Genomic DNA, 23,000 nt, shown 5'->3' with positions numbered 1-23,000 from the left:
ACGGTTAAATTCATTATTTCTAAATAATAAATTTACAGTCGGCGAAATGAAACTTCATTATTTCTAAATAATGAATTTACACACTCAATGAAGTTCATTATTTATAAATAATAAATTAACACTTGGCGAGGAGAAATTCATTATTTCTAAATAATGAATTTACACACTCAGTGAAGTTCATTATTTATAAATAATAAATTTACACTCGGCGAGGTGAAATTTATTATTTCTAAATAATGAATTTACACTCCCGGTGAAGTAATTTATTTATAAATAATGGCATTTACAAACTTTATGATATGTAAATAACTATTTTAGAGATGACCTGATATATAAATAATTGAAGTTGTTTAGTTTATTATTTATATATAATTACTCTATGGTAAAAGATTATTTATAAATCAGAACGTACCTAAAATAATTATTTACATATCAACGGACAAGTTCTTGTGTCTTATTTATAAACAAATTTTGTGGCGTTTCCAATTATTTATAAATAAGGGGAAAATGGCATAAATTCGGTCTAAATAATAAATTTACAAACGGCGCCCCATAGAATCTCAGCCAAAAACTCTTTGATTTAAAATGGTTTTATTTCTTGTTGAAATAATCCTTGCTCTGAAACTTGTAAACAACTTGGTATTAATTTATGGAAAGAGGCGTAACCAGAAAGGCCGTCTTTCTTCGAAAATTAATTAAACTCCCCATTGGTACTCTCTTGTAAGTTCCGACTCCCAAACTCAAATCCTTTCTTCATGGCCCAATACGGGGTAGGTAAAGTCTGCATACGAGCCAAGTGGTCCATCAGGCTGGTGCTTATCTCCGGTTTCAGTAGCATGAAGCGACCAGGAGTACTTCTATTCCCCCTGGATAGGATGCTGGTCCATTGCAGGCCGGTTACCCCCCAGCATTATACACCTGGATGGACAGAGGCACTGTGAGAGTGAAGTGTCTTGCCCAAGAACACAACACAATTAATGTCCCCGGCCAGGACTACTCGAATCCGGAGACGAGCGCACTAACCATGAGGCCACCGCGCCTCCACACAAATGTGGGGTGCGAGTAGATAACTCCTGCGTGTGTCCAGAATTAAACCTTGGACTCCAATAATAAATTCGATGTTCAATAGAGTGTTTTCGTATGACGTCATGGCAGCCATAAGATGTTCAAACACAATGTAACGGCCGCCCGTTATTTCTTATGTAAACACTTTTTCTTGTTCCAATACATTTGAATGGTTGTTGACTTCGTGAGTGAAAGGATTTATGGGTGGTTTGCAACCATTCCCGAAAGATTCAAATGACAAAGACCCTGGCGGCCCTATTTAGGATTCTTTTAAATGGTCATCCACAATGGCGGCGATGACGTTAGATGGAAATGAGATGTAAAAATGCGCAAAATTGGGTTATCAGTCAATATGCTCACCCAGATTATAGTCTGTGATTGCTTATCTGCACGAGATTCGGTAAGAAAACGAAAAAGTTACTTTATGCTCACGCCAGCTTCAGCCATGTGCCGAACCGTGAAACTTCACCTGTGACTGTTGCGCATGCGTACTTTCGCTAAAAGACAAGGGTAACGCAGGCTATGGGAACTCTGGGAACGAGAATGTAAAAGATCTTACTTAAGCATAATATTCTAGCTCATGGTAGTTTGGCAGTTGTTGACAGGTAAAACCCAGACATAATAAAAGAAATGGAGCGAAATGGAGAAACATACGTGATTATCACCAAAGTAAACACGTTCAGGATGCTCTACGTGCCACTTAAATTTGATCATTACCAAGCGAAAACTTTGGTAAAACAAAGAGACTTCCCACCGTACCCTCACGAAGGAAAAAAGAGCGCAGGCTAAATAGCTTTTTTAAAAGTATCACTCTTACAGCAGTTCGCAGGGCCATTTGTTTAAATGATCTGTTTAGTGAACCCTAAACGAGACCAACGACATCAACGTCATTTCATCAACAATACCGAGACTTAAAGACATGACTGATCAACTCAGGCCAACTGGGAAGTGGTCACGCTGTGAGATCGCAGTATACCCGTACGGATGAAGAAAATATACACTTATAGATCTAGACTTAGTGTATATTCGAAAGAAATATGTAAGAAATTGACTGATCATCGCAGTTATGTCCGTAACTTACAGGGGGGTCTTTCGCAACTGCCTAAGTGTAATTGCGATAATCAGTCATGCCTTGAAATAATGCTCAATATACTTAGCAGCTTAGGGACAAAACAATTTTATACAAGTGAACGGGATTTTAGGCTCTAGAATGAAGTATTTTAATCGAGTGTGAAAGAATCACAACATTTATTCTGTCATCTTTTACAGGGAAACTTTGTACTATTACACACCCACTTAGAAAGATAGTAGAAGTCTCACTTTATTTTCCTCCAAACCTGAGATTACATTAATGACTTTACCACTGCTCTCTGCTTCTAAGGGTGTCCTGGTGCTTTTAAAGCGCTTTCTAATTTGACCAACTGAAAACATCGGGGTAACATACATTAATATTGAGTAGTATAGACAGCCATTTACTGGTTATGGGCTGGACAGCAGCTGCACCTTGATTTCACTCGGCTATCAAGGCTGGAGAAGAACTTTTCCGGTGGTCTTTCTTCCCTCCAACATGTCATGGGCCTTCTTGGCGTCAGACAGAGGAAGAACTGTGATTCCCCCGCTAAATTTGAGCTTTCCCTCTGTCAACCAAGAAAACAGTTCTGTAGCTCTCTGCTTATACTCCGCTGGATCGTCCACAAAGTGAATGAAGGCAGCGAATGTTAGGTAAAAGGAGCCTTTGCCTAAAACACGGGGGTTCAGCGGGTCAGCCGGACCTGAAGCAGCACCGAATGCTACAACAGTTCCTCTCCGTGCCAGGCAGTCAAAATCTGAAAGTAAACGAAAGAGCCTCTTTTAAATCACTTGAGTACTAACTACTCTGTCATGTTAGCGCATCTCAAAGAGGATGATCACAAACAGTAATTCAGATTACAGATCAATTGCTTCCTCTTCTTGCACTTGTACTACTGACACATTTATACTAACGCGCAAGCGAATAAAATATATATATAAAAAAAAACAAATGTAATTTTAACGACAACTGCAGAAATTCTCGCGCGCTCATTGGCTTATTTTTATTATCAATAAGCGGACAGACGCATGAATTTATAATTTATGCGATGCGTACACGAGCGAGAGCGGACAATTTGACAATTTATAATCGTAAAAAACAAATTGACGTCAGTTTTTCATGCGTCTGTCCCGTTATTATATTGACCATGAATTTCGTCATAACATTGTCAAAGTAGTCTGCGGACCCGATCCACAGCTACTTTAACAATGTTATGACGAAATTCATGATCAATAACAGGACAGACGTACGAAAAACTGACGTCAATTTGTTAAATAGCAGATCGGCAACTAAATCGCACTGTTACGGAGCTTAAGTAAAATACAAGAGCAACGTAACAGAATCGAGAACCTTGACCAACAAATGATTAACCGACCAGTACGTGCTTAGCACTGTAAATTTTTTGCAACATTTCTTCGACTTCTTCGCCTTCCTCTGTGAAAACGCACCCAGAACCACGACGGCTGAAATTTCGAATAGGCCATTTTCGAGTTACCTTGTGCCTCTGTTTCAAAACAAGTCCGCGTGCAAAGACCTTTCATATGAAAATTAGTTAAATTTACATGAAAATGAACCTGTAGGCGGAACACATTTTCATACGAATGGTTTTGCCCGAAGACTCGTCTTCGCACAGAGGCAAAAGACAACTCGATCGGACATGGCCTATTGCCTATTTGGAATTTAGCATTGCTTTAAATGTTCAGCTGGGGCATGTACTAAACCAAGAAATAGAAGGGAGAAAAGCCAAGTTATCTATTTGCCATGAAGATGTACTTACTTTTAAGGAATGTCGTTTTCCCGACACCATCATAAATAGCATTCACTCCTTTACCATCTGTGATCCTGTTAACCTCTTCAACAAAGTCTTTCTGTGAATAAAGGATGACCTCATCTGCCCCAGCCTCCTTCGCTATTGCTGCTTTGGCCTCGGTGCTAGTTGTTCCAATCACAAACGCTCCTTAAGGTGAGAAACATTAAACAGTTGGCTGGTTTGAATGGACAGCCCGTGCATGATTTAATACTGAGGACGACCCTATGTGCTAAGATTAGAAAATGAATAAAGATAAACTTAACTTTTATCGCCTATACGTTTTACACTTTGTGGCAGCTATTGAAAATCTGGAGCGAGGTCCAGAATCTAGAAATTTTCGGGAAACGGTCCGAGTTCTCGTCAAGCGATCGGACCTTCCGGTAATTTCCGAATTTTCTTGGCCGTCCCACACTCCCACAAATTCTAGGTTCCAGATCGCGCATCAATTACTAAGAACTCGCGCGCGTAGATCAGTCCTCTCGCGCTCTCTCGCACGCAATTTCGCGTCACGATCGATGGGTATTACAGAACAAAAAGGGGTACTCATAGTCTAATCTTTCTCACTAAACACTGGAACATTGGATAAGGCAATTCAAGAGTTTTCATTGGGTCAGCCATCATGTTATATAAGCAATTATACCGCGCTCTAGAAATACGGTAAGCGTACATGTATGCGTATTTTTGGGAGGCGATTTGTTTTCTTAGTTTACTATATTTGGGGGACTTAAAAAAAAACAGCAACAACAACAATTTTATTCCACTAGCGTTTATTAGATACGAAATGATTACAGCCAACTGACGTCGCTTCGGGTCTCTTTGGCTATCTATCACCTCACATTCAACGAGCGCTCTTGGAATAACTGCTAAATACGGTAGTGATATCTACCTGCATTCTTTGCAATCTGAATGATTAAGTTTCCCACTCCACCTGCCGCGGCATGAACCAGAATTTTGTCCCCAGCTTTGATTGGGTAAGAAGAACGGGCAAAGGCATGGGCTGTGAATCCTTGCCATAAGGTGCTGGCTGCCTGCTCCATGGTGAGTTGGTCAGGTACTTTGACAGCACGTTCAGCAGGCACTTTACTGTACTGGGCATATGCATCTGAAACAGATGATATGTATAACAGTAGCTTGAATAAAAACGGAGTTAGAGATATCTCTCTCTCTTCAGGCTGTTTCAAGGGATGAGGGATGGGGAGGGGGTGCTCAAAAGGAGAGACCCTTGGAATGAGGTTGAGATGAAGACCAGCTGTCATTCAGGTGACTGTGTGCTAATTAGGTAAGTGCTGATTAAAATTAGGGCAGGACATTGAAATTTGGCCATGACTGCAAAGTGAAAACTCTAAAACTTCCATTTTCAGTTTTTCAGTTTGACACAACTAAAGCTTGCCACAGACAAGAGGGCTAGGCCCTATGGCTGTGTTGCCTGCAAACACTCAGTAGTCTAAATATTTTTGTCATGCCTCCCAACTCAGATACGTTTTCTGATTGTAGGCATCTCACATGTTGTGGATCAAAACTCGCTAGCTCCCTAGATCAAACAAAACTCTCTAACTCCCCAAGAAAACAACAACTTGAACTTTCGACATGATCAGGTCATGCTCTTTGAAACCACGGCAAATTTGTGAGCCAAACAATTTTTTGCAGTTTTTTTTTTTCTATTTTTGAGGCGGGAGGTATAACAAAACACTTAATGGCTGGCCCCAAGGTAAACAGTGAGGTTTGTTTCCCCTCTACCTCAACATTGAGGGTCTCATTTAAAATTACAAGGATTTGTGTGGAAAACCACTGAAGTGTAACTGGAAGGTAAAGCATCTTATTCCTAGACAAATCCCTCTAATTTCTGAGGTCCATAAAAATTTCCTCTTCAAGGATATAAATCTGAAAATTTGCATGTAAGCTTATTTGTAAATGTTCTTTCTATTTCTGATAACATTATGCATTACCAATGCCTAAATCAGTGTGCCCTTGAAAGGCATGTCACATGATCAACTGAAGCAAAAAGCCAATTGCATTTTTAAGTTAGATGGATTGAAAAATATCTTCCAACAATTAAATGCACTAATAAATTATCCAGAAGCCTTGTGCAAGTTTAGTTATAATTTTTTTTTGCCAATTTGTTCAGAAGGGATTTTGCCCTCAGTCTCGAGACAGAAGATATTGTGACATGAATATGAGATAAAAATGGAACCATTTGTTACTTTATAAATTACATTTTATCTGATGGCTCAGCCAACGTTAACTCAGACAAATATGACTCTAATTAGTCCAATTTACAGAAGTTTTCTTACTTGCGCCAATAAAGCCAAAAGCAACTCTGTCACCAACAGACAAGCCCTGAACATCAGAACCCAGTTTTTCCACTGTTCCAGCTCCTTCAAATCCAAGAATTCCTCCAGGTTGCACTGGTTTCATTTCTCCTTTTCTGACAGCAACGTCAATGAAGTTTAAGCCAGCAAAATGATTTTTCACCAAGACCTGTTGATAAGATCGCCCAAAATAAATACCAGTACTATACCTTTCTGCTAAATTCTTAGGCAACAGGTTTTTTTACATGTAATGTCATGTTGTAAATGACCTTACTAGAGAACCCTGATAAAGGGTGAAAAATGGGAAATAAATGACTTTGCAATCAGACAGCAAGACTAGTATCTATACTACATGTATGAGCCTAAGATTTTCAGATGGCAAGACCCGAAAAAGTTTGACAACAATTCAGCTTGAAATGCTTATTCTGACTGGTCCTTTTTCCACCCATGAAGAAGTATTAATAAGGGCATTCAAAACTTTACAAAATATAAACAGACAGTTTACTAAGGGAAACGTTGCAAGAAAAATAAAGCAACGACAGGCTGTTTCATGAACAAGGTCAATGGTTAACCGACAACTGGATACCGTCAATCAACCCAAATTAGTTCAAGGGTGTACTAGAGCCATTAAATAATTAATGGTCAATCTCTTGTTTTCACATGTTTTGTTACATCCTTTATCCAGTTGCATACGATGAAAACACTTATTGGCCCTTTATTCCGATTAAACTTTGAACTATTGTCAGCAATTTAAGTTTATAAGGAAATATTATAATTCTGTCTAGATTGACAAACGGCATATAACTTGTTCGCTAGCTAAAAAAGGAAAATCGATCGGCCCTTTGTAGATAGAATTCCTAGCTTTTCAACTTAAGTTCATCTTCACTAGCTGGTAACACTAGTCTTGTCTATTGATAAAGCTATCTACACTCGGCTAGTATTACGGTATGCTATAACACAATGACTTCCAGAATCAGTGACCATCAGTGACGTCTAAAATATAGCTATGGATTATTACCTCGCCCTTCCCTGGTTCCGGAATAGGGGCATCTTCATAGCTAAGGTTGCTGGAATCACCATAGTCGAGTATCTTTACCGCCTTCATTGACATATTAGAAAATAGAGACAAGCGGAGTCGAGCTGCTTGGTTAACAGGAGACAAAAAGACGCGTCTCAAACAAATCGACATGGATTCACAATGGCCGCCTTTACATTTCGAGCGCGGGCTCCTTCAGTTTGTGTAAACATTGCGTGACATTTGGCTACAGCTTCAGTCACGCGATCTTTTGTCTTCGACTTCCAGTCAAGGTATCTCTATTTATGTAAAGAGGTCGATCAGGGGTAACTTCTGTATCTTTGCATCTATTTCGAGCTTGTCTTGCTTGGTTTTCGAGTTCTGGGTACATTGACCATCGAGTTCGCGTGAATAAAATAAAGGAGGAATAAAATAAAAAAAATTCGGAGGAATAAAATAAGAAGGAATATTTTATTCGGAGGAATAAAATAATAATAAAAAAAGTTCCCGTGAGTTGGGCTCTCAAACATCTCGACCCCCAAGGAGAAACTCAAGGGCTCCTCCCTCGAAGATCGAAGGCCCGCAGTCCTTCCACCCAGCGGCTGCTGACAATCAATTTACTCTCTTCTGGTTTCTTCTGTTGTAATGGATGTTGTGATGTTATTTTCCATTGTCTAGTTCTTCATCATTTGTCTTGCTGGCCCTTAAGAGTATGGCACATCCTGCATGTGCAAAAAAGCTTACTGGACGCGTCAATTTTGGATTCGCGCTCGATGGAATACCAGAAAACTTGGCCCCGCTCGCGCATGATAGCACAAGAAAGTGAGGAAAAAAGCTGCCATCTTATCCTTCAATACATTTTGAATTCAGGGTAATTAGGAGAAGAGTTTGCAGGCATACTAATAACAGTATTTCGTCTAACAGACGTCAAGGAATTGAAGAGGCCTTAAAACAAGTTGATGGCTCAAGCGAGACGGTAGTTAACACACTTAGGGAGTATGTTGTTATGAACTCCACATTGAAAAGTATTCTACAGCAGGTACGTTTGTGGTTAAGACTTATAGGAACACGTTTCTTTGCTTTCTGGGAAATTGTTTGGTTTCTTGCTAGGGAGTAAAGCTTATTATGAAAGGAGTCCGTTGAGCAAAGAACCTTCTAGCTGTTGATCTGCAATTTATTTTCTCTGTTGCCTTACACTGTAAGACCTACTGCAAGTTAATGTCATAACATGTAAAATTAAATTATTATGACTAAAGATGTTGCAGGAGGTGTAATATGCTAATTGGAGGATATTCTGTCAGGCTAAATCTGCAGGGAATGGTAACACGTGATTCTAAAGGGGCATCTTTATCATGTTAATATGAAGCATAGACAGACAGACAGACAGACAGACAGACAGACAGACAGACAGACAGACAAACAGACAAACAGAAAGACAGGCAGACAACTATTATTTAAGCATACCTTTACTTATAGCATACGTTCAGGTCAAGAGATGTCATGCTTTTCACTGTGTAAGCCCTGATGCACCGCTTTATGTTGTAAAAGGATACTCGTAACCATTATTGTCAGATTTCTATATTCTCCCATATTTGAATACCACAGTATCTATACAGTAGGTAATCAAATTTGTATATTACATTCTAGTTTTGAACTATGGGCTAGAGGCTATAGGGAATCTTGAGTCATGCTAAATGTGTTCCTTAAGTCTTCTTATTTCATAATTTTCATTTTTTTCCTGTTTCAGGTAAAAAGTTTCTCCAGACTCAGGTAAGTACAAAAAATTTAAACTACAACTGTTTTTATGACTGTGTGCATATTAAACAGTTCTATAAACTGGTAGGCAACCTTATAAACTATAAAATTTTAATAAGGAAATTATCTAGCAAGAGTATTCATGTCAAAATAAAATGTTATAATAAGGAAATGACTAGACATGTTTACTTCATTTAGATTTAAGTGGACAAACTTAATGGACGAAGATGAGAAAACCGTGACAAACAACATTGATGAAGATATGGCATCTATGATGTTTGCAGCTGGAATCTGGCACTTAGAGCATGCACATCTTGTGAGTACAGTGCTGTAGCAGTATGCAGGACACCTATCATATATGAACTCAGTTAAATGACCTTGCTCTCCATGAGTTCTCGTAGCTCAGTGGATAGAGCGCCTGCCCGGTGTTTGGGAGGTCATGGGTTCGATTCCTGTCGGGGACTCAGAATTTTTCTTTGTCCCACGCTCATGTCATGTTGATTAATTCACCTTTCATTACCAAGCTTAAAATCCACCATCTTTATTAACTTATCAGTACTGACTATCTTTCAAACTAATGAACTTTTTTGAAAAGGCCTTTTTAGTGACATCATTTTTAGTTATTTCACATTTTTGTAATATTATAATTTTAGGTCAACAAGAACATTACAAATGAAGAAGAAGATGAAGAGAAAATGAAAGTAAGAGAAATATACTGCAGTTAACAACACAGTCAAGTGGTTTTGCATCATGCCATTTTGTTGTTATCATTATAATATTACTGTATATACTACAGTAACTGAACATACACTATTTGTTGTGTACGCATACATTCAAGAGAGAAAATAAGACATAGCTGGTGGTGGTGGTGGTGGGGGGGGGGGGGGGCAGGGGGTAAGTCTGGGGATTGGAGAGTCAGTGAGAGTGTACATTACTAGTACCCACACCCCAGTATTTGTTTGAATGGTGAGTAATGTGAATACTTCAAAGTTTACCAAAGAGGATTGTTAGTTATTCCTTTTGTTCCATGGCAATTAACACTCCTCATTTTAAGTTTTAAGATTTGTTATCAAGTGAGCAAAAGTCTTCTGCCTCCTTCTCTCCAAAAAATTGGGGAGAGGAGGGTGTGGATGCACACAAGCTAAGTAATGCCCTATTGTCCACTGTACTCAGAGTGCAACAGCTGTTATGTGACTACTTTTATCTTTTTTCCTTTTTCCCAGCAAAGTTTGAACTCTTTGAAGATGGCAGCAAGTATTTTTGAGACAGCAAAGGCATGGGAAGGCTTTGTGCAAGGAGGCAAAGATCTTAGTGGTTAGTTTAACCAATAAACTTACACATCTTCATTTTAATCCTTGTTGATGATTATTTTTCCTGTACCTTTCATGAAGTTATTATTTTATAAATGTTATCTGTGTCTTACAGCTCCAATACTGGGTGCTTTGCATCTTCAGTCAGTTGCCGAAGGGCAGGTAAATATATGCTCATTGGATACGGCTGCATGATTGATTTACATATTTATGTATTAATTTATTATGAACAAAGCTTTAAGTTGTACATATTACACTTTCTTTGTTGGTTCTCAGTTTTCCTTATAGATGTGACCCATTATTGTAAAGTTTGGTTTTCTTTTTTGTTCAAGTGTATGGACATCTTACAGGAACATTGTCTGTATTAGACCGAGAATACAGACTGGAATAGCTTTAATTTAAAACAACTGAAGGCATCAATGATTATTGCAGTTATTACACAACTTAAGCAGCTGTGAAATTAAAGCCTGAAAAAAATTCAGGCTTGGACGGGATTCGAACCCATGACCTATGTGATATGGCTCAGCTGTATCTGTATGAAGTATGTCTTCATATCTTTCTCCGCAGTTCAAATATATGATCTTTCATATGCATGTATTCATTTGCAATGAAAACAAGTGTTGGACACTATAAAGTTATGCAGGTCACAGGCGACAAAAAAGTTTTTTTTCAAAGTTCTTCGATCGAGATAATTTTATTCACTCGCAGAAAAGATAATCCATTGGAGGGACATGTATCGATTTGGCAGTTAGTTACAAATCATATTTTCTTTCTTTTCTTTTCTTTTCTTTTCTTTTAGAGTGTGACTATCAGAAGAGCCATCAGCAAAAATCACAAGGCCTTGTTGATTGGTGAACTGTGCCATGATGTATCACAGAAATACACCACAGCAGCTGGGGAAGTTGATGTAAGTAACTGAACCATTTTATGCTGTGATCAGATAATCTATTTTACATGCAGAATCAAACCTGCACAGTTTTAGGAGAGCTTCTCTGCATGTGTAGGCAATGTCTAAGACACAAAGCATTCCTGCACTTCAAGATCGTTGATTTTGATAACTTTAATTTTTTTTGTCAGACTTCACATCATGAGGGACAGAAGTGGTCTTCATATTTGAAATTTCAAGGTAAAGGACTAAAACTATGATTTGATTGTGTTTTTGTAATCTCCACATAAAATGATGACTAGCTGAGTAGATAATGGCAATATTTATCATTTTGAATGCAACGTGTTACAAGAATGCTTCACAGAGCTGACTGTCTATTTAAAGTTTCTCTGCTTCTAGGTTGCATTTTGTAGACGTCTAATTCTATGTTTGATTCAAAAATCTTCGCAGTGGATGCAAAAAAGGAAGGTGTTTAGGAATTAAATTATATATAACAAAATAAAGTTAGAATAAAAAAAACCTAATGCTCTGACTAAGTGTTCTTAAGAGGTCAGTCTGCAGTGAATTAGTAAACCTCCAATTCTTACTCTTTCAGTCAATAATTATTGTGGTGCTAAACAAAATGAAAGACTTACTCCTCTGTCTTTTTGAAACAGGTGAATCATACATGGCTTTGGCAAGATGTTACCAGGGTGTTCATCTTCTTGAAACCGAAGAAAAGTGAGCGTATAGCATGGAAAGTTCATTGTTATAATCATTTCAAAGTAATAATGTTAGGTTCTTATTTTTCTAGAGGGATTCACATTCAGTTTTCTTTTCTTTTGGCTAATTTAGAATGCATGTCACAAGTGGTTTGAAGTCAATTATCTCTGTTACATCGAGAAAAACTGTTAGTAGAACAGCTATTTATTTCCAAGTGTTTACATGCTGTTGGTTTATTTGAATTGATTGACAGGTGCGGTGAATCTATTGCAGTGTTAAACGAAGGATTCAAGCATTTAAATCAAGCCACTCATCTTGCAAAAGTAAGTACAGGCAATATCTCTTGTATATAAGCGCTGAGGTTTGAAATAATATACCAGCTGGTGAACATTAGTATATATTTTGCCTCTAGGAAGTTTCGGTTGTAAATTAGAATACTACATCATAATTGGTCATTGAAAGATATACATCAAACACAAGTTAAATATGTTTTTCAGTCATGAGATGAACATTAAAATCTCAGGACATGCATGTGATCGCAAAAGATACTTGTTATAACAAAACCTAGAGCTTTTAGGGGGAGGGGGTTGTCATTCAGAAGAAATGTACATCTTTTTGGAAGCCTTTACCTTTACCTACATCAATTATTTAAATGATGTATGTATCTTGCTTTTTAGGAATACGACAAAATTAAACCAAAAACCAAGCTTCACTTGGCTGAATCTGCACCTTTTGAAAAGTAAAGTATATTTTTATTTTCCTAGTGTCCATTTCTTGGTCCTGCCTCTAGTCACTCCCGCCGATTACTAAAAATTAAAATTTTGCCCTATTGTTATACAGTCAATTCCCTGCTAACGTGTTACGGAGACCTAAAGTGGGCAGAAACCTTGAACCGTAAACCGAAACATATATAACTTTTTTCTGGTATCAAAGGTGCTCGCACATAGGAGTCTCGACTGTAGGTGATGTTGTCACATAACAGTCTATAAATGTGTTGTTGAACGTGCTTGATATTTTGTAGTGTCTTTGTTTGTTATTTTTTCAGCAAAGTGGTGAAGTATACTTTTTTTGTTTTCTTCTGTAGGATAAAGAAACTATTAAATGAAAAGAAAGCGAAGAGTGAAAGAGAGAACAATTTAATTTATCACCAAAAACAGCCCGAAGTACGTACTAGAAATAGTCAGTGAGAATATATATGAGTTATTGACTAAGTGTCAGTGAGGTCAAAATGGCTGGATATTGACCAAAAACTTTCTTTGCGTGTTTATGGCCCAATATGCAATCGTGGTCTATAAACACGCTGAGAAAGATCGAAGCCAATATCATCTTGACTGAACAAGCTGCTAATAACTGTCTAGTACAGGACACCATTTTCTTGCGGGATCAACAGGCAATCCCGAAAGAGCAAGAAAGCCTTATCTTAACCGCTCTGCATTGCTCATTTAACAATTGTGCTTGGTTTCATTCTCTGTTCTCGTTGCCATTGCTACTGTAGCCTGCGAGCAGGCTCTCGTGCGCTGCGGAACGTGCAAAGAACAAGCTGGAAGAGACGAGCCCGCAAGGGGCCTGACACAGAAAATGATTTTATACTAAAGATCTGCAACTAATTTTCTGTTTTTCGCCATATTTATGCCAGGAGTGCCCTCCTCCCCCGGATCCTAAATGCGTTGTTCACGTGACTGCTCTTGAATTACAAATTGGAGAAGATCTAACACGGTAAGTATCCAACCAAATAGATAATAGATAATTTAAATTCTAATGAAATTAAAAGACTACTTATTACCAAGGAGTGTTTTAAAGACTTGTTTTTTGACAGTTTAACAGCCTCCACATCCCCATATAGCGTTAGTGATTATGTGTATTTTTAGAAACGTGAATTAATAATTTAAGGTCCTAGATTGATACTTTGATCTTAATTCCGCATATGTCTATTCAGTATTTTACATGTGTATATTTCAGTTTTAAAATGTATTTTAATTCTGATCAGTAGTATACACGACCCCAGAAGCTTTGTAGCTTTAACTCTTATCGTGTCGAAATAAAGGTTTTATGTTTATGTTATGTTTAGCCATCGTGGTAAGTTTGAACCAGTAAGAAAAAAATTCAGCTAATAAATAAAATTGTACCTCATATGAAATGTTGCACTTCTGCGAGTTTTGGCGGGCTGTAGAATATGTTCAGAAGGTACTCATTGTGTCAAGAACCTGCCATGGTGTTTCCTAACCTAAGTCTCTGTAATTTATTCGGTAACGTTTACTGCAAGCTCCTACCAATGAGATAGAAAACTGATTTTTTTCCTTAAATTGTCCAATGAGATTTACATGCCTGTTTGTATTCGTAAATATAGGAATTTCGTAATCGTGAGACTAAATGCTGGTCTTTTTGCCAAATCATACCGTCTTTCACTTTAATTAGTTTCTTTTTGGCCAACGTTACAGAACCGTCACAGAGAGCTCAGACGAAAAGCAACCCGAGGGGGAGGGGGAAGAAGACGCGGCAGATGCAGGTACAAGCTGACAGGAAAATCAAATCTTTCAAATCGCATTTTTAATTTTCATTCGGTAGGAAATAATGTATCTAAGGTGTTTTGTATTCAGTCTCTTGAACTCGCTTCACGTAATTTTAAAGGTTGACTTTAGCGTTTCACATTAGGCCTTTACATTTAAAAGTTATTTTAGAATCCTTGTTACTGAAATTTGGTTTTAAAATTCGTGTCTCAGTTGAATTCTTTTTAATGTGGACCCGAAAATCTGTAAAGTTTGCCTCTCCAATTTTTTTATTTTGTAATTATTAGAAGTCTAGTTTCTTTCCATGCAGTTTTTCAATTAAATTCATGCCCTTAATGATAATTCTTTTTTCTGAGTGAACCGGAAATCACATGCTTAATAACAGCATTTAGGTGTTAAACGTTTTTAAATTATGTATTATTTAAAACGGATATAATTTAGATTAGTTTCAGTTTACTTACGTTCACCGTCTTTTCCATACACATCATTCTGGAGGTTAAAATAACAATTATAAATAAAAATCAAGAAGATAAATGTACAATTCTTTTGATGCAACGACCAGTTATGAATAGATGTTACACACTTGACGATACTGAATGTAATAAACGGCTTGGTAAACAAAGGAAAGGAAAGTTATCAAGATAAGAATTGTGGCGGTTGTCTCGATCGGTTGATATGCGGGCGTGATGTTGTAATGTAAAATAAAACCTCTTACAAACTACGTGTGTGCATTTGGTCGGTTAATGAGACAACGCGTCTGAAATATGAGACGTTAAGGAAAAACTCTTTTCATTCAGTTGATGGTTTAACGCAGTGTGATTATGCGCTATTGAAGTAGACAGACCGCCTAGTCTGACTAATATTCGAGATGTAGTGTTCGAGTGTTACTCAAAATTGCAATTGTTATTGCCCGAGCTCTGTGAAGTTAAAAACTTGCCACACTTTGATCCTGGGAATACGAATGGGTTCTGGCTGATCGCTTGGAAAGAAGGATAAAAAAGCTGGAGGTTATTCGAGATTAACTTAGCATTTACTCCTTTGGTTTTCTCGTGCCAACTGGAGTTGGACACTAAGGTGACTAACCAGGGGTGGATCCAGACCTTGAGCTGGGGGGGGGGGGGGGGGAAGGGGGTTGTTATACCTGCCCTGCCGGCTTTTCTTCCTTCTCTAATATTTTTTTGACCCAAAATAGGGGGGGGGGGGGGGGCTCTCCGGGCCCCTCCCCTAGATAACCGCAAGGAAGTCTCCAACTTTCCCTCTTTGCTCTTTGATCAGTAGAAAATGCTACTCATATCTATCGCTTTCTCGGTTCGCCTTGGTAACAGACTAAGTCGCCTCTAGCGTGGGTTCTACGACTGGAGTTAGTTGACAGCACATATTGAGGAATAGTAGTAAATTACTTTGAAATAGGAAAAAACATGCTTTTAATTGATAGCAGATATACACCAGATATGGGTGGTGAACTAACGAAAGCTTTTAACGTTTTAAATTGTAACTTAAGGATATGTAAATAGCAATAAAAATCGTGTGGTATTATCATAAACGCAACAGGTGTCCTTTTACTTTCAGTATTGTTTTCACCCATTATAAATGTCTTCAAATAGCTATTTCTTTTCCTTCGTCCGATGTTAAAAGATAACCTAAATTTTTGCATGCCGTCATATTTTAGCTTAATGCTGCACGTTGTTCTTCTTGTGTAGTTAGCTAGTTTTGAATAAACTGCTGGTCTAAAAGTTTTGCGGTAAAGTCATTGTCCTGTATATCTTCAAAGTGTTCGTTGTTTCTTTTGAAAATGCGGACCAATATTGAATTCGCTTTAGATTCTCTCTTTTTATATGTTAAGTAGTCTTTCACGGGTTTTTCTTTTGTTTCGTTTATCGCGCCATGGAATGAGAAACAAAGAGCATTTTAAGTTTTCTCGAATTTTCTAACTGAATTTTGATGGTGTTAGGCCCAGTGGCCTACACTTCTGTAAATTTGCGATATTTATTACTGGCTAGCTTTCGAGGGTAATTCGAATCGTCAGAAACGAATAGCGATTTCTCGGCTATTAAACGGTTTCTAAGGTGGCAAAGTTATTCTAGAGGCATTGCAGGGTAAATTACCATCTCTCCCTTTATTTCTCTACAAAGGGCTTAATCATAATGCCTTACCACTTGTGCTTTCATCTTTTTACATAGTTACATTCAAGAAAAACACGCGGATTTTCTTAACAATTTGGCGCGGCTACTCAGTAAGCACCTGGCGCGGTCACTCAGCAGAGAACAACAACGAAAACTTAGCAAAATCGCGCAAACCATGGTATTTGAAAGGTTGAAGACTGAATTAAGACAACCTTCAACTTGTTTTGTTTGTTTAATTTTCGGGAGTTATTGAATAATGTACTCTAGCTTACTGAGTTAGACGTTAGTCTCTTGAAAATGTCCTAAAATGTTTGTTAGAATTTGATCAAATATTGCCAATCATTTTAAAACTCCTTTGCTTAAAATAAAATGAATGGGGTAGTGGATTGTTTCTAGAGTATACGCGTTGGCTATGTTAATATGTCTTTAAAAAATGCTTCGTGTTTAATAACAATACTAGATGAAATATCCCAGTTCATTGAACAAATTGATTTTATTTCTTTATTTCTGTGCGGCCGGCGTGTGTATGTTAGATTATGACAGTACACTGGTCCGTTTGTATATTTCCCGTGTTTTATCTCAGCCGTATTTTCCCTGTGATTTTCTGGCATTCGGCTTCGTCTCTCAAGAGGAGTCAAAGAGTGAACGAGGGAGAGGATAAAATTAGGCAAATAAAGTTTATTCGCTCACTTGTAGCTTGACCGCTTTTAACAATTTATTCATTTAAAATTCGATAGATTCATGTTTTATTGTCAGCGCATTAACTCGTAACTCGACTGCTCGGCGCGTGCCTTATGTTGTTTTGCAGGCTTTCTCCTTCAGGTATATAAACAAGGGGATTTACACGACATGAACAGCATACGTAAATACACGAGAAAATCAGTCAACATTACAAAGCGAGCGTACTTCATTTTTACGATCCTCAAACTCGAGGATGGATGGGTTTCCATTGTTTTGATGTTTTCTTCGAATCTCAAGCCGAAGAAAAATTTGTCAAACGAACACAAAAGAATTTTCATTTCTTAATTTAGTCCCATTTACCGTTTATTAAAGAAAATTGCTCAAGAGAAAAATTATCCCTTTGCACATATAGTGAGCTTCTTGCGCAGTTGGGTGTTTATATTTTTCGCCCGTTATTTTGGACCATCAATCAAGGTTAGTTTGGAGAAGAGAGAAATAAAAGGCTATTAATTTTTGCGTTGATATGTTTTCTTTCGTTCGCGCACAATGAACCAGAGAGATATCTTTTCCTTCAGCAACACCAAAATACTTGTGACCGTTTCACCAATGGCGCATGCGGCTTTATGCCAAGTAACATTTTGTATAATTTTCGCTTTGTATCTCACGAAAAACATATCCATTTCGGTTCATGATTCGTGGCCGTGTTTCGCTCAAAAACCGGATGTGAAGTAAAGATTTCAAGTAATTGCGCGAAGTTTGATGTTAATATTCACTTACACAAACAAGAGTTTATCCTTGGTGCTTTTTTATCTTGGCCCTTGTCGTTCCTTGTTGTGACAGAAATGATTTGGCCTGTCGGTTTCTCGTACAAATTATGTCCGCTTTTCTGGAAGCATTGTTATCGAATTTTCATAACACCATGTGGCCGGAAAAAGTAGACGGAAACTTGATTGAATATATATTCATTGACGTGGCTTGCTGAATTTAATGGGCTTCCCCATCTGTTCTTTGAGGAGTCAATAAAGCATTGTGTGTGACGCCCAAATGGTTTTCTAGTAGTTCGTTCAATTTTCCTTAGTTTTGAGGAAAATTCAACCGTACCAGCATGTTTTTCTTTTCTAAAGTGAAAGAGGACGAATCTTCTCCAGATTCGTCGACAGGAAAACCGCCGCCTTTACTTCGAAGACACGATACTTTTGGGAGTGCCGAATTGTTTGAAGCTTGGGCGAAAGATTCTTTTATCAACCAAAGCACAATTGACATTCTGGTGAAAACGCATCAAATCGATTGCTTGCCCGCGGTTCTTGCGTTGAAAAAGGAAGATTACCCCCAGTTGAATCTACCGGTCGGTCAACGAAGGCTTCTTGAAGACGCGGTTGAGAAACTACGCCAAGAATACGAGTTGGTCAGACCACCAACACCAAAAGCAATAATTAATCTCGAGATGCCGGTTTATAAATCAATGTTGGAGATAGGAGAACTTGCGGAGGAAGAGACAGGGCCAAGTGAAATGGACGACAGGGGTCAGTTTCAGGAAGAAGTGCCTATTTCCCGCGCGCAATCGGGATTCGTTTCTCAGGGAAAATTGGGCCAAGCTAGCAGCTTTGTTGATTCTGGAACGGAAAAAAGAGACAGTGGACCTGAGAAGGAAACCTTACTGGATACGGAACAGAGGAAACTATCGCCACAGACAGCGCAGCGGAGAAAAGGTTTAGGCCACACTCCATTGTATTTCTAAATGTTTATTAATAATTTATTTATCAACGGTTGATTACATTCCACTTGATTTTTCGAAAACTATTCAAGCAAATTCTTCGTCGCAGTTAATTTGTTGATGTTTCGCGCTTGAAGAGGTGTTTCGCTGGCGCAAGGATGGTAATTCTCTGTAATATAAAAATATTGGCATCATTGTCTTTTTTTGGTTTTTCCACCCGCGTTATGCGGTGTTAAGCGATGTTAAACCTCGCACAACACGGTTATGGGCTTACCGAAAGACTTTGAAAAGAACAGAAGGTATACATGAAAATATTCGACAAACGCTTACAACTGGAAAGAAAGTGCGAAAATTACAGTGTTTACTCTCAACAGGCGAGAAAGAAAAATTAGCATTTCACACTGAATTTATCAGCTTTTATTTTGATAATTTTTCTCTTTTGTTACTGCAACAATCGCTTATATTTTTTGACAACCGAAAAACACGAGCGAGAAAAGAAAACAGAACGTCGGTCGTACTTTCTAATTATGCTACGAGCTAAGATGCAAATTTGTTTGCAAGTAGGCGGGAAATTTTCTGAAGAACTAGAAAAAGGAGAATGTTGCGAAAAACTGGCGAAAGTACTTTTGTAACTATCGTCCGATCTATGTTACACCGTTGATGGAAAGGTTTCTTTGTATTAAACCCCTAGTTTCTTGTAGATTTGTGAATTTGTTGGCGTTTTGAAGCAGTTTCACCTGTCATCTTTTAAACTAATATAAAAAACACTCGCGCACAAGTTGGCTAATGCAATTTAACACCAACATAATTGTATTTTGTTCAGCTTTCAACAAGGTTCGTCCTCGAAAGAATCAGCTGGATTTATGGATTTTTGCTTTAAAAATGCCGCTATATTTGAGATGAAACATTCGAAATAAAAAAAACTTTACTTACAGTCATATTTTTAAGCGAGAATGCTAAATCTTGTGAAAACTCATTTACATAGGGCATTGTCGTAACAGCAATACAGCATCATCCAATCAAATCCTGTCAATTGCAAGGGTCTTTATAATATAACTGACTGATTTTTGGCTGGAATTATTTTAGCTATCGAAATATGGCCGGGCGGCTTTTATAAGTTATCGTTTGTTTATCACAAAGATACTGAATATTAGGAACCGAAGAAAGCGACCAGAAGGTTCCTGCGGCGTCCTTCGATTTTTTTTTGGCAAGAAGATCATTATAGGGGAACTCGAGTCTCCAGTTCACAAGTCAGGGCTTTTTTGTACATTCTACGAAAAACTTAGATCTTAGTGCCTTTTTCGAAAATCACAGCAGACTTTTTTAGTACCCAAAACGAGATTTTTATCGAACCGAAAACAACAGGCTTTAATTGAATTTCTCATATCCTGAAAGTTCGAGGTAACAATTCACTTGAAAATCGGAGGGGATTAAAGGCCTTACGAACAGCTAACGCACCGAGACGATCCAATGGGTTCCGGTCCCTGATGCAAGTAGTTTCTCGGTGACGTTTATAATTTGTTGTTCGCTGGTCACTTAAAGTCCTGGGGCCCGTTTCTCGAAAGCCCCGGAAACTTTTCGGGCCCGAAAAGCCATTTTTAGTTAATCGGCATTTAAAAACAGAGAGGTGTATACACCTGAAACTTCTTGTATGAAGGGAACCTCTGTTCATATTAAGAATACGTGAATAAAACGGCTCTGTAGTCATAAGGTTTGAGATTTTGCTACGGCTTTTCGGGACCTTTCAGAAACGGGCCCCTTCCGGCCTCAAGAATCCTCATGGGCACGATGAGGATGAGTAGTAGTAGAAACGGGCCCCAGGGGCCCGTTTCTCGAAGGTCCCGAAAAGTTTTCGCACCCGGAAAGCCGGAGCAAAATATCAAACCTTATGATTATCGAGCTGTTCTCTTCACATATTCTTAGTATAAACAGAGGTTCCATTCCGTACAAGAAGTTTCAGGCGTGTACACCTCTCTGTCTTTAAAGCCAGATTAACTAAAAATGGTTTTTCGGGCGCGAAAACTTTCCGGGGCTTTCGAGAAACAGGCCCCTGGGCCGGGTTGTTCAAGGCGCGATTAAGCTAACCCAGGATTAGCGAGAATTTTGATTTGGGTTTGGTAATTTTCGGTGAGGTTTTCAGTTTGTCCTTCACTTTTGAGTTTGAATAATCTCAAACTACACAAAACATGAGTAGTCAAAAACGTTTTTACACAAGAAAAAAGACTACTTCGGTTAACTTTAAACCTGGGTTAGCGTTAACGGGCTTTCGAACAACCAGGCCCTGAATAATAGGGAGCGAAGAAAGCGACCTTTTCGGTTTCTTTGGTATCTTTCGATTTCTTATCAATGTAATTCTGTTTTTTTTCTGTGAGCGTCGCGTTAAATCTAGGTGGTGCCGAAGAAGATTGACATCGTTTGCCGTATCACCTGGCCAAAGAGTTCATGCATGTTGTCACGTACGCTCATTTATAGCAACTTTTTATAGCATTAAAGGGGTCTTTAAATCTTGCAAATCGAATGAACATTCTCGTTTGTTTCTCTTTTTTATCGTCGTCAGTTCCTACTCATTATTATAGACAGACGTAAGGTTCCGCATACGTTATAAATGCGCACGGTTTTGCTTATTCAGAACACGTTGCCATCACTGTTATCGCCGATTTTTTTTTTTTTTTTAATATATGGAAACAACTCTGTAGCGATCATTGAGACAACGATCGCTGGGATATTTAGACTTTAATTCTATCGCGACAATCTTCTCCAGGGATGGTAGCGATATTTGTGATGAAAAATATGCTAAATGCCGTGCGTCGTTAGATTCCAGTCTTCTTGATATTGCTGCAATCTGTAGCAATCCACCGTAGGAAAAAGGATGGCGGTTGTACATTTTACCACAATACCTTGCGAACCTAACACAGCCTATGAGGCAAAAAAAGCCAAATTTTTACAGTATTTTTCCCTGTACTAAGGACATTTTGTAGCCTAGGTTTGAAGATTTTATAACTTTTCTGTACATTTTTATGAACGTTGTTAAGGTTTTCGTTCGCTGAGAACTATGGGCAAATGTACCAGTCGCCATCTTTTTTCCTACGGAGGATTGTGGCGATCATATGGAAGTGATATTCGTATGGGTCGATGAACTTTTTCTGGAGTGATAGTAACGATTGCACCAATCATATGGAAACCAGCCTTAGTAAACCTCATTCGTGATCTTCCTCTGATAGATTTTATGCTGTAGTGATAGCTCACAAGGTGACGAAGGCGCGGTGGCCCTATTTGATTAGCGCGCTGAACGCTAGGTTGAGCCCTGGCCGGAACAATTACGTTGTGTTCTTTGTACAAGACACTTGACTGTTACGGTGCTTCTCTCCACCCATGCAGGTGTATAAAAGGGTACCGGCGAATTTATTGCTGGGGTTAACCTTGCGATGGAAACAGTGACTACAGAAACCGGGATAAGCTCCAGCCGTTTGGGCCACTGGCCTGATGCAGACTTTACGTAACCAGGCACAAAGCACCTGAAAGAGGACGAATTTTCTTTCAACATTGTCATGTCCAACATTGTGATGTACCATTGAAGTGCCAGTTGCAATAGGCCACTTTCGAGATGTTAAAATTCAGCGTGATTTTGAGGCCTAGAGGACACAAACACAAGAAATGAATAAACATGGCCATTCAATTTCCATTGTTTGTGTCCTCTAAGCTTCACTGCCAAGATGAATTTTAATATATCGAAAACGGTCTACTCCCGAGCTTGCACAACTCTGTAAGGGGTTTTGAGTTGGCCGGAGTTACGATACACACGGAACATCTCAAAGCAGCATAAAACCCGTGGTATAACAGGTTGCATACGTTTGACTAAACTGTTGCACGAAGTTGCAACATCTTGGATTGTGCATCAGGGTACTCAAACGTGTACAACAGGTTCTACCTAACAGTTATACAACATGTTTTGTTGAAATGTTCTTTTTTGTTCGTCTGTTTCTGATGTGTGCCTAACATTTTATGATATGAACCAAATTCCTAGTGCATACTTTATTAGGACGTCAGCTGCTTA

The 23,000-nt window shown here is 38.4% G+C and overlaps 2 protein-coding genes across 4 annotated transcripts in view; one reads left to right on the top strand and one right to left on the bottom strand.

The window, feature by feature from the left end:
- Positions 1-2,296: 2,296 nt before the first annotated feature.
- On the bottom strand, positions 2,297-7,542 carry LOC110042603 (uncharacterized). Its single transcript, XM_020747967.2, has 5 exons — positions 7,272-7,542; positions 6,236-6,422; positions 4,831-5,046; positions 3,912-4,091; positions 2,297-2,891 (listed from the first exon to the last, which is right to left on the bottom strand). The coding sequence occupies exons 1-5, from the start codon at positions 7,440-7,442 to the stop codon at positions 2,587-2,589; spliced, it is 1,059 nt and encodes a 352-aa protein (XP_020603626.2). The 5' UTR covers positions 7,443-7,542; the 3' UTR covers positions 2,297-2,586.
- Positions 7,543-7,871: 329 nt separating this feature from the next.
- LOC110042599 (BRO1 domain-containing protein BROX-like) overlaps positions 7,872-23,000 on the top strand; it is an 18,937-nt gene continuing 3,808 nt past the window's right edge. Inside the window, exons 1-16 of one of the 3 annotated variants that reach the window (XM_089275290.1) lie at positions 7,872-8,090; positions 8,193-8,307; positions 9,016-9,038; positions 9,222-9,339; positions 9,677-9,724; positions 10,247-10,337; positions 10,449-10,495; positions 11,133-11,240; positions 11,411-11,459; positions 11,876-11,939; positions 12,175-12,244; positions 12,599-12,660; positions 13,006-13,084; positions 13,558-13,637; positions 14,360-14,427; positions 20,881-20,899. In XM_089275290.1, coding sequence (XP_089131416.1) covers positions 7,981-8,090; positions 8,193-8,307; positions 9,016-9,038; positions 9,222-9,339; positions 9,677-9,724; positions 10,247-10,337; positions 10,449-10,495; positions 11,133-11,240; positions 11,411-11,459; positions 11,876-11,939; positions 12,175-12,244; positions 12,599-12,660; positions 13,006-13,084; positions 13,558-13,637; positions 14,360-14,427; positions 20,881-20,899 — 1,151 coding nt within the window. In that variant the 5' untranslated portion in view covers positions 7,872-7,980. Of the gene's footprint in view, positions 8,091-8,192; positions 8,308-9,015; positions 9,039-9,221; positions 9,340-9,676; positions 9,725-10,246; positions 10,338-10,448; positions 10,496-11,132; positions 11,241-11,410; positions 11,460-11,875; positions 11,940-12,174; positions 12,245-12,598; positions 12,661-13,005; positions 13,085-13,557; positions 13,638-14,359; positions 14,428-15,546; positions 18,942-20,880; positions 20,900-23,000 lie in introns of those variants that run through there. The other 2 variants (XM_089275291.1, XM_020747963.2) reach the window with 2 other exon arrangements.

Source organism: Orbicella faveolata, unplaced genomic scaffold (assembly GCF_042242905.1).
Source record: "Orbicella faveolata isolate gen_17 unplaced genomic scaffold, um_ofav_v1 contig_36, whole genome shotgun sequence".
NCBI classification, from domain to species: domain Eukaryota; kingdom Metazoa; phylum Cnidaria; class Anthozoa; order Scleractinia; family Merulinidae; genus Orbicella; species Orbicella faveolata.
This window is presented reverse-complemented; position numbering and strand designations above follow the sequence as displayed.

Excerpts from the sequence above, each read along its gene's own strand:
- LOC110042603 (XM_020747967.2), bottom strand. The coding sequence starts at position 7,442 with ATGTCGATTTGTTTGAGACGCGTCTTTTTGTCTCCTGTTAACCAAGCA. Across the intron at positions 5,047-6,235 it reads TTTTGGCTTTATTGGCGCAA|ATGCATATGCCCAGTACAGT; the intron begins GTAAGAAAACTT and ends CATCTGTTTCAG. Across the intron at positions 4,092-4,830 it reads TCAGATTGCAAAGAATGCAG|GAGCGTTTGTGATTGGAACA; the intron begins GTAGATATCACT and ends TCTCACCTTAAG.